At 55.8% G+C, this 18,439-nt stretch overlaps 1 protein-coding gene across 3 annotated transcripts in view; it reads right to left on the reverse strand.

The window, feature by feature from the left end:
- CRISPLD2 (cysteine rich secretory protein LCCL domain containing 2) overlaps window positions 1-17,931 on the reverse strand; it is a 42,176-nt gene extending 24,245 nt beyond the window's left edge. The window contains exons 1-2 of one of the 3 annotated variants that reach the window (XM_069739466.1): window positions 17,681-17,931; window positions 9,958-10,206 (exon numbers count right to left, since the gene is read on the reverse strand). In XM_069739466.1, coding sequence (XP_069595567.1) covers window positions 9,958-10,188 — 231 coding nt within the window. In that variant the 5' untranslated portion in view covers window positions 10,189-10,206; window positions 17,681-17,931. Of the gene's footprint in view, window positions 1-9,957; window positions 10,207-16,976; window positions 17,001-17,653 lie in introns of those variants that run through there. The other 2 variants (XM_069739468.1, XM_069739467.1) reach the window with 2 other exon arrangements.
- Between the last annotated feature and the right edge of the window lie 508 nt (window positions 17,932-18,439).

Genomic DNA, 18,439 nt, shown 5'->3' on the forward strand with positions numbered 1-18,439 from the left:
CGGATCACCCCACAGCAAATCTGATCAGGAGAATATATACAAGACCGGATCACCCCACAGCAAATCTGATCAGGAGAATATATACAAGACCGGATCACCCCACAGCAAATCTGATCAGGAGAATATATACAAGACCGGATCACCCCACAGCAAATCTGATCAGGAGAATATACACAAGACCGGATCACCCCACAGCAAATCTGATCAGGAGAATATATACAAGACCGGATCACCCCACAGCAAATCAGATCAGTAGAATATATACAAGACCGGATCACCTCACAGCAAATCAGATCAGGAGAATATATACAAGACCGGATCACCCCACAGCAAATCAGATCAGTAGAATATATACAAGACCGGATCACCTCACAGCAAATCAGATCAGGAGAATATATACAAGACCGGATCACCCCACAGCAAATCAGATCAGGAGAATATACACAAGACCGGATCACCTCACAGCAAATCAGATCAGGAGAATATATACAAGACCGGATCACCCCACAGCAAATCAGATCAGGAGAATATACACAAGACCGGATCACCTCACAGCAAATCAGATCAGGAGAATATATACAAGACCGGATCACCCCACAGCAAATCTGATCAGGAGAATATATACAAGACCGGATCACCCCACAGCAAATCAGATCAGGAGAATATACACAAGACCGGATCACCTCACAGCAAATCAGATCAGGAGAATATATACAAGACCGGATCACCTCACAGCAAATCAGATCAGGAGAATATATACAAGACCGGATCACCTCACAGCAAATCTGATCAGGAGAATATATAAAAGACCGGATCACCTCACAGCAAATCAGATCAGGAGAATATATACAAGACTGGATCACCCCATAGCAAATCAGATCAGGAGAATATATACAAGACCGGATCACCCCACAGCAAATCAGATCAGGAGAATATACACAAGACCGGATCACCCCACAGCAAATCTGATCAGGAGAATATATACAAGACCGGATCATCTCACAGCAAATCAGATCAGGAGAATATACACAAGACCGGATCACCCCACAGCAAATCAGATCAGGAGAATATATACTAGACAGGATCACCTCAAGCAAATCAGATCAGGCGAATATATACAAGACCGGATCACCTCACAGCAAATCTGATCAGGAGAATATATAAAAGACCGGATCACCTCACAGCAAATCAGATCAGGAGAATATATACAAGACCGGATCACCCCACAGCAAATCAGATCAGGAGAATATATACAAGACCGGATCACCTCACAGCAAATCAGATCAGGAGAATATACACAAGACCGGATCACCCCACAGCAAATCAGATCAGGAGAATATATACTAAACAGGATCACCTCAAGCAAATCAGATCAGGCGAATATACACAAGACCGGATCACCCCACAGCAAATCAGATCAGGAGAATGGCTGCAGCGTGACCAGGTCTTACAAACATTCTCACAATCTGTTTGGTTGCAGGATGGTCTCATTGGCTCTGGTGTGATCCAGTCTTTTGACAATTCACATGATCTGATTGTTTAGAATACTGGATCACCCAGCAGCCAATCAAATCCTGAGACTATTTATAAGACTGGATTACCGAGCAGATAACCTCACTGTCAACATACTCAGGAAATCACCCTGCAGCCAATCGGATCACTAGCACGAGCTGCAGATGTGGATCCTGTAGATTACTCCCGTCTGGTAGGCACAGGACCCCTGAAGTGCTCGGTGTCTGGTGCAGTCACCTCAGGTCACCTCGGAGCGGGCAGCGAGGTCCCGCGGCTGGACTTTTCATGGCACTGGTCCCGCTGCGCCTGCCAGCTCTTCCCTGTACTTTTCCACAGCCCTAGAATGAGGCTCTTTCTTGCCCGGCTGCTGCTGCCGCTGTGGGCAGAGGAGTCGCCTCCAGTAACCGGCTCCGGAGCCATCACCTCATCTATTCTTGTAGCCTGAATAACCCCTTCAGAGCCAGACAGGGGCCCCAGTCCACTGGTGGGGCCCTCCGCCTCCTGCACTGTGCACAGATCACTTCCTCTCAGGTAACCCCATGATAGAACAGCCCTGGAGATCAGCGGCACCGGGAGGCACCGCTCATCATTGGGTTTTTCTGGGTTGTGTGTCCAGTAGGTGGCGCTGCTGTTCCCTGATCTCTGGTAGTGCAGGCGGGGGTAATCGTGCAGGAGCGAACAATCCAATCTGTGCAGCAGGAGGTGCGGGGAGAGAAATGAGCAGCCGGGACCACCACCCCAGCACACTGCGCTCCTGAAACACTCTGTGCTGCTGGAGGACCCAGGGTACAGACCGCACCACCCCAGCACACTGCGCTCCTGAAACACTCTGTGCTGCTGGAGGACCCAGGGTACAGACCGCACCACCCCAGCACACTGCGCTCCTGAAACACTCTGTGCTGCTGGAGGACCCAGGGTACAGACCGCACCACCCCAACACACTGCGCTCCTGAAACACTCTGTGCTGCTGAAGGACCCAGGGTACAGACCGCACCACCCCAACACACTGCGCTCCTGAAACACTCTGTGCTGCTGGGGGACCCAGGGTACAGACCGCACCACCCCAGCACACTGCGCTCCTGAAACACTCTGTGCTGCTGGAGGACCCAGGGTACAGACCGCACCACCCCAGCACACTGCGCTCCTGAAACACTCTGTGCTGCTGGAGGACCCAGGGTACAGACCGCACCACCCCAGCACACTGCGCTCCTGAAACACTCTGTGCTGCTGGAGGACCCAGGGTACAGACCGCACCACCCCAGCACACTGCGCTCCTGAAACACTCTGTGCTGCTGGAGGACCCAGGGTACAGACCGCACCACCCCAACACACTGCGCTCCTGAAACACTCTGTGCTGCTGGGGGACCCAGGGTACAGACCGCACCACCCCAACACACTGCGCTCCTGAAACACTCTGTGCTGCTGGAGGACCCAGGGTACAGACCGCACCACCCCAGCACACTGCGCTCCTGAAACACTCTGTGCTGCTGGAGGACCCAGGGTACAGACCGCACCACCCCAACACACTGCGCTCCTGAAACACTCTGCGCTGCTGGAGGACCCAGAGTACAGACCGCACCACCCCAGCACACTGCGCTCCTGAAACACTCTGTGCTGCTGGAGGACCCAGGGTACAGACCGCACCACCCCAGCACACTGCGCTCCTGAAACACTCTGTGCTGCTGGAGGACCCAGGGTACAGACCGCACCACCCCAGCACACTGCGCTCCTGAAACACTCTGTGCTGCTGGAGGACCCAGGGTACAGACCGCACCACCCCAACACACTGCGCTCCTGAAACACTCTGTGCTGCTGGGGGACCCAGGGTACAGACCGCACCACCCCAACACACTGCGCTCCTGAAACACTCTGTGCTGCTGGAGGACCCAGGGTACAGACCGCACCACCCCAGCACACTGCGCTCCTGAAACACTCTGTGCTGCTGGAGGACCCAGGGTACAGACCGCACCACCCCAGCACACTGCGCTCCTGAAACACTCTGTGCTGCTGGAGGACCCAGGGTACAGACCGCACCACCCCAACACACTGCGCTCCTGAAACACTCTGTGCTGCTGGGGGACCCAGGGTACAGACCGCACCACCCCAACACACTGCGCTCCTGAAACACTCTGTGCTGCTGGAGGACCCAGGGTACAGACCGCACCACCCCAGCACACTGCGCTCCTGAAACACTCTGTGCTGCTGGAGGACCCAGGGTACAGACCGCACCACCCCAGCACACTGCGCTCCTGAAACACTCTGTGCTGCTGGAGGACCCAGGGTACAGACCGCACCACCCCAACACACTGCGCTCCTGAAACACTCTGTGCTGCTGGAGGACCCAGGGTACAGACCGCACCACCCCAACACACTGCGCTCCTGAAACACTCTGTGCTGCTGGAGGACCCAGGGTACAGACCGCACCACCCCAACACACTGCGCTCCTGAAACACTCTGTGCTGCTGGAGGACCCAGGGTACAGACCGCACCACCCCAGCACACTGCGCTCCTGAAACACTCTGTGCTGCTGGAGGACCCAGGGTACAGACCGCACCACCCCAGCACACTGCGCTCCTGAAACACTCTGTGCTGCTGGAGGACCCAGGGTACAGACCGCACCACCCCAACACACTGCGCTCCTGAAACACTCTGTGCTGCTGGGGGACCCAGGGTACAGACCACACCACCCCAGCACACTGCGCTCCTGAAACACTCTGTGCTGCTGGAGGACCCAGGGTACAGACCGCACCACCCCAGCACACTGCGCTCCTGAAACACTCTGTGCTGCTGGAGGACCCAGGGTACAGACCGCACCACCCCAACACACTGCGCTCCTGAAACACTCTGTGCTGCTGGGGGACCCAGGGTACAGACCACACCACCCCAGCACACTGCGCTCCTGAAACACTCTGTGCTGCTGGAGGACCCAGGGTACAGACCGCACCACCCCAGCACACTGCGCTCCTGAAACACTCTGTGCTGCTGGAGGACCCAGGGTACAGACCGCACCACCCCAGCACACTGCGCTCCTGAAACACTCTGTGCTGCTGGAGGACCCAGGGTACAGACCGCACCACCCCAACACACTGCGCTCCTGAAACACTCTGTGCTGCTGGAGGACCCAGGGTACAGACCGCACCACCCCAGCACACTGCGCTCCTGAAACACTCTGTGCTGCTGGAGGACCCAGGGTACAGACCGCACCACCCCAACACACTGCGCTCCTGAAACACTCTGTGCTGCTGGAGGACCCAGGGTACAGACCGCACCACCCCAACACACTGCGCTCCTGAAACACTCTGTGCTGCTGGAGGACCCAGGGTACAGACCGCACCACCCCAACACACTGCGCTCCTGAAACACTCTGTGCTGCTGGAGGACCCTGGGTACAGACCGCACCACCCCAGCACACTGCGCTCCTGAAACACTCTGTGCTGCTGGAGGACCCAGGGTACAGACCGCACCACCCCAGCACACTGCGCTCCTGAAACACTCTGTGCTGCTGGAGGACCAAGGTTACAGACCGCTCCACCCCAGCACAACGCGCTCCTGAAACACTCTGTGCTGCTGGAGGACCCAGGGTACAGACCGCACCACCCCAGCACACTGCGCTCCTGAAACACTCTGTGCTGCTGGAGGACCCAGGGTACAGACCGCACCACCCCAACACACTGCGCTCCTGAAACACTCTGTGCTGCTGGAGGACCCTGGGTACAGACCGCACCACCCCAGCACACTGCGCTCCTGAAACACTCTGTGCTGCTGGAGGACCCAGGGTACAGACCGCACCACCCCAGCACACTGCGCTCCTGAAACACTCTGTGCTGCTGGAGGACCCAGGGTACAGACCGCACCACCCCAACACACTGCGCTCCTGAAACACTCTGTGCTGCTGGAGGACCCTGGGTACAGACCGCACCACCCCAACACACTGCGCTCCTGAAACACTCTGTGCTGCTGGAGGACCCAGGGTACAGACCGCACCACCCCAACACACTGCGCTCCTGAAACACTCTGTGCTGCTGGAGGACCCAGGGTACAGACCGCACCACCCCAACACACTGCGCTCCTGAAACACTCTGTGCTGCTGGAGGACCCTGGGTACAGACCGCACCACCCCAGCACACTGCGCTCCTGAAACACTCTGTGCTGCTGGAGGACCCAGGGTACAGACCGCACCACCCCAGCACACTGCGCTCCTGAAACACTCTGTGCTGCTGGGGGACCCAGGGTACAGACCACACCACCCCAGCACACTGCGCTCCTGAAACACTCTGTGCTGCTGGAGGACCCAGGGTACAGACCGCACCACCCCAGCACACTGCGCTCCTGAAACACTCTGTGCTGCTGGAGGACCCAGGGTACAGACCGCACCACCCCAGCACACTGCGCTCCTGAAACACTCTGTGCTGCTGGAGGACCCAGGGTACAGACCGCACCACCCCAACACACTGCGCTCCTGAAACACTCTGTGCTGCTGGGGGACCCAGGGTACAGACCGCACCACCCCAACACACTGCGCTCCTGAAACACTCTGTGCTGCTGGGGGACCCAGGGTACAGACCACACCACCCCAGCACACTGCGCTCCTGAAACACTCTGTGCTGCTGGAGGACCCAGGGTACAGACCGCACCACCCCAGCACACTGCGCTCCTGAAACACTCTGTGCTGCTGGGGGACCCAGAGTACAGACCGCACCACCCCAGCACACTGCGCTCCTGAAACACTCTGTGCTGCTGGAGGACCCAGGGTACAGACCGCACCACCCCAGCACACTGCGCTCCTGAAACACTCTGTGCTGCTGGAGGACCCAGGGTACAGACCGCTCCACCCCAGCACACTGCGCTCCTGAAACACTCTGTGCTGCTGAAGGACCCAGGTTACAGACCGCACCACCCCAACACACTGCGCTCCTGAAACACTCTGTGCTGCTGGGGGACCCAGGGTACAGACCGCACCACCCCAGCACACTGCGCTCCTGAAACACTCTGTGCTGCTGGAGGACCCAGAGTACAGACCGCACCACCCCAGCACACTGCGCTCCTGAAACACTCTGCGCTGCTGGAGGACCCAGGGTACAGACCGCACCACCCCAGCACACTGCGCTCCTGAAACACTCTGTGCTGCTGGGGGACCCAGGGTACAGACCGCACCACCCCAGCACACTGCGCTCCTGAAACACTCTGTGCTGCTGGGGGACCCAGGGTACAGACCGCACCACCCCAACACACTGCGCTCCTGAAACACTCTGTGCTGCTGGAGGACCCAGGGTACAGACCGCACCACCCCAGCACACTGCGCTCCTGAAACACTCTGTGCTGCTGGGGGACCCAGGGTACAGACCGCACCACCCCAGCACACTGCGCTCCTGAAACACTCTGTGCTGCTGGAGGACCCAGGGTACAGACCGCACCACCCCAGCACACTGCGCTCCTGAAACACTCTGTGCTGCTGGAGGACCCAGGTTACAGACCGCTCCACCCCAGCACACTGCGCTCCTGAAACACTCTGTGCTGCTGAAGGACCCAGGTTACAGACCGCACCACCCCAGCACACTGCGCTCCTGAAACACTCTGTGCTGCTGAAGGACCCAGGGTACAGACCGCACCACCCCAGCACACTGCGCTCCTGAAACACTCTGTGCTGCTGGAGGACCCAGGTTACAGACCGCTCCACCCCAGCACAACGCGCTCCTGAAACACTCTGTGCTGCTGGAGGACCCAGGGTACAGACCGCACCACCCCAGCACACTGCGCTCCTGAAACACTCTGTGCTGCTGGAGGACCCAGGGTACAGACCGCACCACCCCAGCACACTGCGCTCCTGAAACACTCTGTGCTGCTGGGGGACCCAGGGTACAGACCGCACCACCCCAGCACACTGCGCTCCTGAAACACTCTGTGCTGCTGGAGGACCCAGGGTACAGACCGCACCACCCCAGCACACTGCGCTCCTGAAACACTCTGTGCTGCTGGAGGACCCAGGTTACAGACCGCTCCACCCCAGCACACTGCGCTCCTGAAACACTCTGTGCTGCTGAAGGACCCAGGTTACAGACCGCTCCACCCCAGCACACTGCGCTCCTGAAACACTCTGTGCTGCTGAAGGACCCAGGGTACAGACCGCACCACCCCAGCACACTGCGCTCCTGAAACACTCTGTGCTGCTGAAGGACCCAGGGTACAGACCGCACCACCCCAGCACACTGCGCTCCTGAAACACTCTGTGCTGCTGAAGGACCCAGGGTACAGACCGCTCCACCCCAGCACAAAGCGCTCCTGAAACACTCTGTGCTGCTGGAGGACCCAGGGTACAGACCGCACCACCCCAGCACACTGCGCTCCTGAAACACTCTGTGCTGCTGAAGGACCCAGGGTACAGACCGCTCCACACCAGCACACTGCGCTCCTGAAACACTCTGTGCTGCTGGGGGACCCAGGGTACAGACCGCACCACCCCAGCACACTGCGTTCCTGAAACACTCTGTGCTGCTGGGGGACCCAGGGTACAGACCGCACTACCCCAGCACACTGCGCTCCTGAAACACTCTGTGCTGCTGGGGGACCCAGGGTACAGACCGCACCACCCCAGCACACTGCGTTCCTGAAACACTCTGTGCTGCTGAAGGACCCAGGGTACAGACCGCACCACCCCAGCACACTGCGCTCCTGAAACACTCTGTGCTGCTGGAGGACCCAGGGTACAGACCGCACCACCCCAGCACACTGCGCTCCTGAAACACTCTGTGCTGCTGGAGGACCCAGGGTACAGACCGTACCACCCCAGCACACTGCGCTCCTGAAACACTCTGTGCTGCTGGGGGACCCAGGGTACAGGCCGCACCACCCCAGCACACTGCGTTCCTGAAACACTCTGTGCTGCTGGGGGACCCAGGGTACAGACCGCTCCACCCCAGCACAACGCGCTCCTGAAACATTCTGTGCTGCTGAAGGACCCAGGGTACAGACCGCACCACCCCAGCACACTGCGCTCCTGAAACACTCTGTGCTGCTGAAGGACCCAGGGTACAGACCGCACCACCCCAGCACACCGCTCCTGAAACACTCTGTGCTGCTGGGGGACCCAGGGTACAGACCGCACCACCCCAGCACACTGCGCTCCTGAAACACTCTGTGCTGCTGAAGGACCCAGGATACAGACCGCACCACCCCAGCACACTGCGCTCCTGAAACACTCTGCGCTGCTGGAGGACTCAGGGTACAGACCGCACCACCCCAGCACACCGCTCCTGAAACACTCTGTGCTGCTGGAGGACCCAGGGTACAGACCGCACCACCCCAGCACACTGCGCTCCTGAAACACTCTGTGATGCTGGGGGACCCAGGGTACAGACCGTACCACCCCAGCACACTGCGCTCCTGAAACACTGTGCTGCTGGGGGACCCAGGGTACAGGCCGCACCACCCCAGCACACTGCGTTCCTGAAACACTCTGTGCTGCTGGGGGACCCAGGGTACAGACCGCTCCACCCCAGCACAACGCGCTCCTGAAACATTCTGTGCTGCTGAAGGACCCAGGGTACAGACCGCACCACCCCAGCACACTGCGCTCCTGAAACACTCTGTGCTGCTGAAGGACCCAGGGTACAGACCGCACCACCCCAGCACACCGCTCCTGAAACACTCTGTGCTGCTGGGGGACCCAGGGTACAGACCGCACCACCCCAGCACACTGCGCTCCTGAAACACTCTGTGCTGCTGGAGGACCCAGGGTACAGACCGCACCACCCCAGCACACCGCTCCTGAAACACTCTGTGCTGCTGGAGGACCCAGGGTACAGACCGCACCACCCCAGTACACTGCGCTTCTGAAACACTCTGTGATGCTGGGGGACCCAGGGTGCAGACCGCACCACCCCAGCACACTGCGCTCCTGAAACACTCTGCGCTGCTGGAGGACTCAAGGTACAGACCGCACCACCCCAGCACACTGCGCTCCTGAAACACTCTGCGCTGCTGGAGGACCCAGGGTACAGACCGCACCACCCCAGCACACTGCGCTCCTGAAACACTCTGTGCTGCTGGAGGACCCAGGGTACAGACCGCACCACCCCAGCACACTGCGCTCCTGAAACACTGTGCTGCTGGAGGACCCAGGGTACAGACCGCACCACCCCAGCACACTGCGCTCCTGAAACACTCTGGGCTGCTGGAGGACCCAGAGTACAGACCGCACCACCCCAGCACGCTGCGCTCCTGAAACACTCTGTGCTGAGAGGTGGTTCGGCCCTGCCATGGCCCCTCACATCTACCCTACCAATATAGCTGTAATTACTGGGGGTCTTCATTCTGCGGATATCCTGAGTGAAGTGCAGCTATGGGTTCTGGGGGTTATCACTACAAACCTTGCAGCTTTGCCATTCAGGGGCCCAGGAAAGTTCAATGAGAGTCCTAGTGTGGCCATACAGACTGTAATGCACTCACCATGTACTCCATGTTGGAGGATGATGGGTGGACTTGTCCTCGCAGCTTATTGTGGAGCTGCACGATTTCCTCCCGGTCGGACCTGGATATGGCGCGTCGGCTTCGCGAATGTCCAGCGCTGCCCCTGTATCTGCCCAGCAAGTTCTCCAGGAAGGTGTCATTGGCCAGGAACATGCAGTGACACTGGTCCACCAGCAGGAGGACGCCGAGCAGCAGAGGCCACAGACTCATGATGAGGAGCCGGAGGGACTGGAAAAGAGAAAACACATGAGACCATAGAGACTGAGACAAGACTACTCATCCCATCATCCTACCCAACACAGAACTACTGAGCCCATCATCCTACCCCGACATAGGACTACTGAGCCCATCATCCTACCCAACATAGTACTACTGAGCCCATCATCCTACCCAACACAGGACAACTGAGCCCATCATCCTACCCAACACAGGACTACTCATCCGATCATCCTACCCAACACAGAACTACTGAGCCCATCATCCTACCCCGACACAGGACTACTGAGCCCATCATCCTACCCAACATAGGACTACTGAGCCCATCATCCTACCCAGCACAGGACAACTGAGCCCATCATCCTACCCAACACAGGATTACTCATCCCATCATCCTACCCAACACAGGACTACTCATCCCATCATCCTACCCAACACAGAACTACTGAGCCCATCATCCTACCCCAACACAGGACTACTGAGCCCATCATCCTACCCAACATAGTACTACTGAGCCCATCATCCTACCCAACACAGGACAACTGAGCCCATCATCCTACCCAACACAGGACTACTCATCCGATCATCCTACCCAACACAGAACTACTGAGCCCATCATCCTACCCCAACACAGGACTACTGAGCCCATCATCCTACCCAACATAGGACTACTGATCCCATCATCCTACCCAACACAGGACAACTGAGCCCATCATCCTACCCAACACAGGACTACTCATCCCATCATCCTACCCAACACAGGACTACTGAGCCCATCATCCTACCCAACACAGGACAACTGAGCCCATCATCCTACCCAACACAGGACAACTGAGCCCATCATCCTACCCAACACGGGACTACTGTGCCCATTATCCTACCCCGACACAGGACTACTGAGCCCATCATCCTACCCCGACACAGGACTACCTAGCCCATCATCCTACCCAACACGGGACAACTGAGCCCATCATCCTACCCAACACGGGACAACTGAGCCCATCATCCTACACCAACACAGGACAACTGAGCCCATCATCCTACCCCAACACAGGACTACTGAGCCCATCATCCTACCCCGACACAGGACTACTGAGCCCATCATCCTACCCCAACACAGGACTACTGAGCCCATCATCCTACCTGACACAGAACTACTGAGCCCATCATCCTACCTGACACAGAACTACTGAGCCCATCATCCAACCTGACACAGGACTACTGAGCCCATTATCCTACCCCGACACAGGACTACTCATCCCATCATCTTACCCCGACACAGGACTACTGAGCCCATCATCCTACCCAACACAGGACTACTGAGCCCATCATCCTACCCAACACAGGACTACTGACATCACACTCCTCTCACAACAGCTCCCACCCAGATGAACAGTATGTGCCCTTTTATAACGACATAAGAGGTTCTGCAGCAGCTGACTGGCATCGTGGGGTCTGTTGTCTGACCACAGGGCTGTCGTCATGGTGATATCGGCCGTCAGGGGTTTGAATCATTGGAACTGTCCCCAGCCAATCACAACACAGTTTTCAGTGTCCAGGAGGGTTATTATCTGTAAGCTGCACTCCGATTGGTTGCTGTGGACAACGGGGCAGATGATTCGGTCAGCTGAGTCATCATAGTGTGTGCCGGTCCGTGGGGGGGGGGCATTGTGCTGGTCCGAGGGGGTTTACGCTGTGCTGGTCCGGCCCATGGGGGGGCGCTGTGCTGGTCCGGCCCGTGGGGGGCGCTGTGCTGGTCCGTGGGGGGGGCGCTGTGCTGGTCCGGCCCGTGGGGGGGGGGCGCTGTGCTGGTCCGGTCCGTGGGGGGGCGCTGTGCTGGTCCGTGGGGGGGCGCAGTGCTGGTCCGGTCCGTGGAGGGGGGGCGGTGTGCTGGTCCGGTCCGTGGGGGGGGCGCTGTGCTAGTCCGGTCCATGGGGGGGGCGCTGTGCTGGTCCGGTCTGTGGGGGGGGGGCGCTGCTCCATAGGGGGGGAGGGGGCTGTGTTGGTCCAAAAGGGGAGGGGGGGCGCTGTGCTGGTCCGTGGGGGGGTGCTGTGCTAGTCCGGTCCGTAGGGGGGGGGGGGCGCTGTGCTGGTCCGTGGGGGGGCACTTTGCTGGTCCGGTCCGTAGGGGGGGCACTTTGCTGGTCCGTAGGGGGCGCTGTGCTGGTCCGGTCCGTGGGGGGGGGCGCTGTGCTGGTCCGGTCCGTGGGGGGTGGGGGTTTGGGGGCGCGCTGTGCCGGTCGCCCGTTCTCACTTTCTGAGTTACACATTTGGCCTCAGAAATATGTAAACTGCGATTTTCCCATAGGACCGGAAACGTACAAGAGAGAAAAGCGGAACATTCCAGAGCGTCCGAGCGTTAACCCTCAGGGGGCACAGCCAAGACATGGACCCTCACATGCTGGACAGGCTGAGGTACACGGCTCAGCAGATGGTATCACACAGGAGAGGATTAGATACAGCTCAGCAGTCAGTATCACACAGGAGAGGATTAGGTACACAGCTCAGCAGACAGTATCACACAGGAGAGGATTAAATACACAGCTCAGCAGACAGTATCACACAGGAGAGGATTAGATACAGCTCAGCAGACAGTATCACACTGGAGAGGATTAGATACATGGCTCAGCAGACAGTATCACACAGGATAGGATTAGATACATGGCTCAGCAGACAGTATCACACAGGAGAGGATTAGATACACAGCTCAGCAGTCAGTATCACACAGGAGAGGATTAGATACACGGCTCAGCAGTCAGTATCACACAGGATAGGATTAGATACACGGCTCAGCAGACAGTATCACACAGGATAGGATTAGATACATGGCTCAGCAGACAGTATCACACAGGAGAGGATTAGATACACAGCTCAGCAGACGGTATCACACAGGGGAGGATTAGATACACAGCTCAGCAGACAGTATCACACAGGAGAGGATTAGATACACAGCTCAGCAGTCAGTATCACACAGGAGAGGATTAGATACATGGCTCAGCAGTCAGTATCACACAGGATAGGATTAGATACACTGCTCAGCAGACAGTATCACACAGGATAGGATTAGATACATGGCTCAGCAGACAGTATCACACAGGAGAGGATTAGATACACGGCTCAGCAGACGGTATCACACAGGGGAGGATTAGATACACGGCTCAGCAGACAGTATCACACAGGATAGCATTAGATACACAGCTCAGCAGACAGTATCACACAGGAGAGGATTAGATACACTGCTCAGCAGTCAGTATCACACAGGATAGGATTAGATACACGGCTCAGCAGTCAGTATCACACAGGATAGGATTAGATACACGGCTCAGCAGTCAGTATCACACAGGAGAGGATTAGATACACTGCTCAGCAGTCAGTATCACACAGGATAGGATTAGATACACGGCTCAGCAGTCAGTATCACACAGGATAGGATTAGATACACTGCTCAGCAGACAGTATCACACAGGATAGGATTAGATACACGGCTCAGCAGTCGGTATCACACAGAAGAGGATTAGATACACAGCTCAGCAGATGGTATCACACAGGAGAGGATTAGATACATGGCTCAGCAGACAGTATCACACAGGAGAGGATTAGATACACGGCTCAGCAGACTATCACACAGGAGAGGATTAGATACACGGCTCAGAAGACAGTATCACACAGGATAGGATTAGATACACAGCTCAGCAGACAGTATCACACAGGAGAGGATTAGATACACAGCTCAGCAGTCAGTATCACACAGGAGAGGATTAGATACACGGCTCAGCAGTCAGTATCACACAGGAGAGGATTAGATACACAGCTCAGCAGTCAGTATCACACAGGAGAGGATTAGATACAGCTCAGCAGACAGTATCACACAGGATGGGATTAGATACACAGCTCAGCAGTCAGTATCACACAGGATAGGATTAGATACACGGCTCAGTGTCTTGTTGGAAGGTGAACCTTCGGCCAAGTCTGAGGTCCAGAGCACTCTGGTAGAGGTTTTTATCCAGGATATCTCTGTACTTGGCCGCATTCATGTTTCCTTCAATGACAACCAGTCGTCCAGTCCCTGCAGCTGACAAACACCCCCATAGCATGATGCTGCCTCCACCATGCTTCACTGTTGGGATTGTATTGGGCAGGTGATGAGCAGTGCCTGGTTTTCTCCACACATACCACTTAGAATTATCACCATAAAGGTCTATCTTCATCTCATCAGACCAGAGAATCTTATTTCTCATAGTCTGGGAGTCCTTCATGTGTTTTTTAGTAAACTCTACGCGGCTTTCATATGTCTTGCACTGAGGAGAGGCTTCTGTCGGGCGACTCTACCATAAAGGCCTGACTGGTGGAGGCTGCAGTGATAATTGACTTTGTGGAACTTTCTCCCATCTCCCTACTGCATCTCTGGAGCTCAGCCACAGTGATCTTGGGGTTCTTCTTTACTTCTCTCACCAAGGCTCTTCTCCTACGATTGCTCAGTTTGGTTGGACGGCCAGGTCTAGGAAGACTTCTGGTGGTCCCAAACTGCTTCCATGTAAGGATTATGGAGGCCACTGTGCTCTTAGGAACCTTGAGTACTGCAGACATTCTGTTGTAACCTTGGCCAGATCTGCGCCTTGCCACAATTCTGTCTCTGAGCTCCTTGGCCGGTTCCTTTGGCCTCATGATTCTCATTTGGTCTGACATGCACTGTGAGCTGTGAGATCTTATATAGACAGGTGTGCGCCGCTCCAAATCAAGTCCTATCAGTGTAATTACACACAGCTGGACTCCAATGAAGGAGAAGAACCATCTCAGGGAGGATCACAAGGAAATGGACAGCATGGGACTTACATATGAGTGTCTGAGCAAAGGGTTATATGTATATGTTATACTAGATGGCAGCCCTCTTCTAAAGAATCGGGAGTCTAGAATCCATATATACTTTATTTATTCAAATGTATAAGAATAATACAATTAATAAATAATAGTAAGAAAGAACAAAAAATGGCTGCACTTACCAGCTCTTGACAATTCTTGTTATTTAAGAAATTGCTGGGCAATAATGGACAATGTCCTTATGTGGCAAATAATAGAGCAATATACCCAATGTGGCAAAGAAGAGGTTAATAAACGGCAGTCTCTCAGTATAACAGTCAGTGAATAATAGGCAGTATATGGAGAAAACACCAAACAAAAGTTCAAAATTGGTGTGAAAATGTCACTGAACCACTTCACAACTAAATATATATAGTTTTGGTAAATGGTATTATCATTTTTTTGACGAAATTCGGCAGGAGCTTGAAGAGCAACGTCACTGGGCCGCCTCCACGCAGTAGAAACTTGCTGTGAGGTAAAAATTCAAAAATCACACCAAAATGGCGGGCGGAGTGTGTCACAGTACGGCACGTTTCTGATTGGTCGCTCGCAGCAGGCGGCAACCAATCAGACACTGGACACTGTTGACGTCACTTATCTCCGGACATTAGCTCCGGACATTAGCTCCGGACATTAGCTCCGGACATTAGCTGCGGACATTATCTCCGGACATTATCTCCGGACATTAGCTCCGGACATTAGCTCCGCACATTAGCTCCGGACATTATCTCCGGACATTATCTCCGGACATTAGCTCCGGACATTAGCTCCGGACATTAGCTCCGCACATTAGCTCCGGACATTAGCTGCGGACATTAGCTGCGGACATTAGCTGCGGACATTAGCTCCGGACATTAGCTGCGGACATTAGCTCCGGACATTATCTCCGGACATTAGCTCCGGACATTAGCTGCGGACATTAGCTGCGGACATTAGCTGCGGACATTAGCTGCGGACATTAGCTCCGGACATTAGCTCCGGACATTAGCTCCGGACATTAGCTCCGGACATTAGCTGCGGACATTAGCTCCGGACATTAGCTGCGGACATTAGCTGCGGACATTAGCTCCGGACATTAGCTGCGGACATTAGCTCCGGACATTAGCTGCGGACATTAGCTCCGGACATTAGCTCCGGACAGGAAGTTGGCACAAATTGCAGGAAGTAGTATTCTAGGCAATTATATATTAGATGTGGCACAAGGGGATCTGCACATGATGATCTTTGCAGCCCTGAGAATAAGCACAACTCCCATCATTCACACGTTCCCCTCTGAGGACTACAACCCTCATCGTCCCCAGCGGCTGCAGGTCTGATGGTTCAGCTTCATGGAATATTCTCCGTCACACCATGAATCACAGAAACTAGAATACTCGCCAAATCCTTGTCCTCCGGCCACCCCCAACTCTCTGCCTCAGACCCCTGACCACAGAGGGGAGGGGGTCCGTCCAGGACGTCAGTACATGGGGAGGGTCACATGCAGCCCCCATGTATTCTGAGGTCATATCCCCGTCACCCGTATACTGAGACCAATATCCCATCATTGCCACAGATCACTGCCAGAAAAGCCCCCATCACCGGAGCTGCAGAACTAAGAACCACAAGTCCCAGCAAGACAGGGAAATAACAGGGCGGACAGTGACCTCTGGGCACCAGAACCCCAAGAATCCATGTAATAGAGAAAACAATCCAAATGCACAACGAAGCCCCCCCCCCCCCCCCCGAGACCTGGGACCACTACTCCTCATATGCTCAGAGTACTACTCCATGCTTGACCAGAGGAACCAGTAATGTTAGAGAGAGGCTGGGGGTCCCACCTGTTCTAGAGAGGCTGGGGGTCCCACCTGTTCTAGAGAGGCTGGGGGTCCCACCTGTTCTAGAGAGGCTGGGGGTCCCACCTGTTATAGAGAGGCTGGGGGTCCTACCTGTTATATAGAGGCTGGGGGTCCCACCTGTTGGGCCGGGATCACACATGCGAGAAACACGTCCGTGTCTCGCATGTGAAATCCAAGCTGTGGCGCCGGCACTTGGGAGCGGAGCGTGCGGCCGCATAGCAACACATGGAGCCGCACGCTCCGCTCCCAAGTGCCGGCGCCACAGCTTGGACTTCACATGCGAGACACGGACGTGTTTCTCGCATGTGTGATCTCGGCTTTCTAGAGAGGCTGGGGGTCCTATCTGTTATATAGAGGCTGGGGGTCCTATCTGTTATATAGAGGCTGGGGGTCCTATCTGTTATGTAGAGGCTGGGGGTCCTATTTGCTATATAGAGGCTGGGGGTCCCACCTGTTATATAGAGGCTGGGGTCCTACCTGTTATAGAGGCTGGGGGTCCTACCCATTATATAGAGGCTGGGGGTCCTACCCATTATACAGAGGCTGGGGGTCCTACCCATTATATAGAGGCTGGGGGTCCCACCTGTTATATAGAGGATGGGAGTCTGACCCATTAGAGGCTGGGGTCTTTCCTGTTATATAGAGGCTGGGGGTCCTACCTGTTATATAGAGGCTGGGGGTCCTACCTGTTCTATAGAGGCTGGGGGTCCGACCCGTTATATAGAGGCTGGGGGTCCTACCTGTTACATAGAGGCTGGGGATCCTACCTGTTATATAGAGGCTGGGGGTCCCACCTGTTATATAGAGGCTGGGGGTCCTCGCTCGGCACAAGCTGGTGGGCTCGGCTGCCTCCTGTGATCTGACTCCAGGGCTCCGGGTTCCTCCTATTTATACTGCGGGGACGGACGATCTTTTCCTGGAAGTCGATTTTCTTGGCAAGTTTTCCTTCACTGACGAAATGAAGACATCGGTGTCATGAAGGATCTGCGGCTCCAGGAGACGATAGCAGCGAGGTCAGCGCAGCCCGGAGAGCAGGGACGACTGCAGCAGGAGCTCCGATAGGTCAGATCCGAGGGGCAACACAACCCTCCCACCAGCACAGCTGCAAGAAGACCGGACTGCTATATACTATCACCTGCGGACCGGGGCCCTAACAGAAGACTGGGGCCCCACTGTCCCTTCAACAAGTGACTCAGTGATGTCACAGTACAGGGATAATGCACACAGTGATGTCACAGTACAGGGATACTGCACACAGTGATGTCACAGTACAGAGATCATACACACAGTGATGTCACAGTACAGGGATAATGCACACAGTGATGGCACAGTGTAGGGAGAATACACAGTGATGTCACAGTACAGGGATAATGCACACAGCGATGACAGTACAGGGATCATACACACAGTGACGTCACAGTACAGGGATACTGCACACAGTGACGTCACAGTACAGGGATAATGCACACAATGACGTCACAGTACAGGGATAATACACAGTGATGTCACAGTACAGGGATAATGCACACAATGATGTCACAGTACAGGGATAA

This window comes from Ranitomeya imitator, chromosome 9 (genome assembly GCF_032444005.1).
Source record: "Ranitomeya imitator isolate aRanImi1 chromosome 9, aRanImi1.pri, whole genome shotgun sequence".
NCBI lineage: Eukaryota > Metazoa > Chordata > Amphibia > Anura > Dendrobatidae > Ranitomeya > Ranitomeya imitator.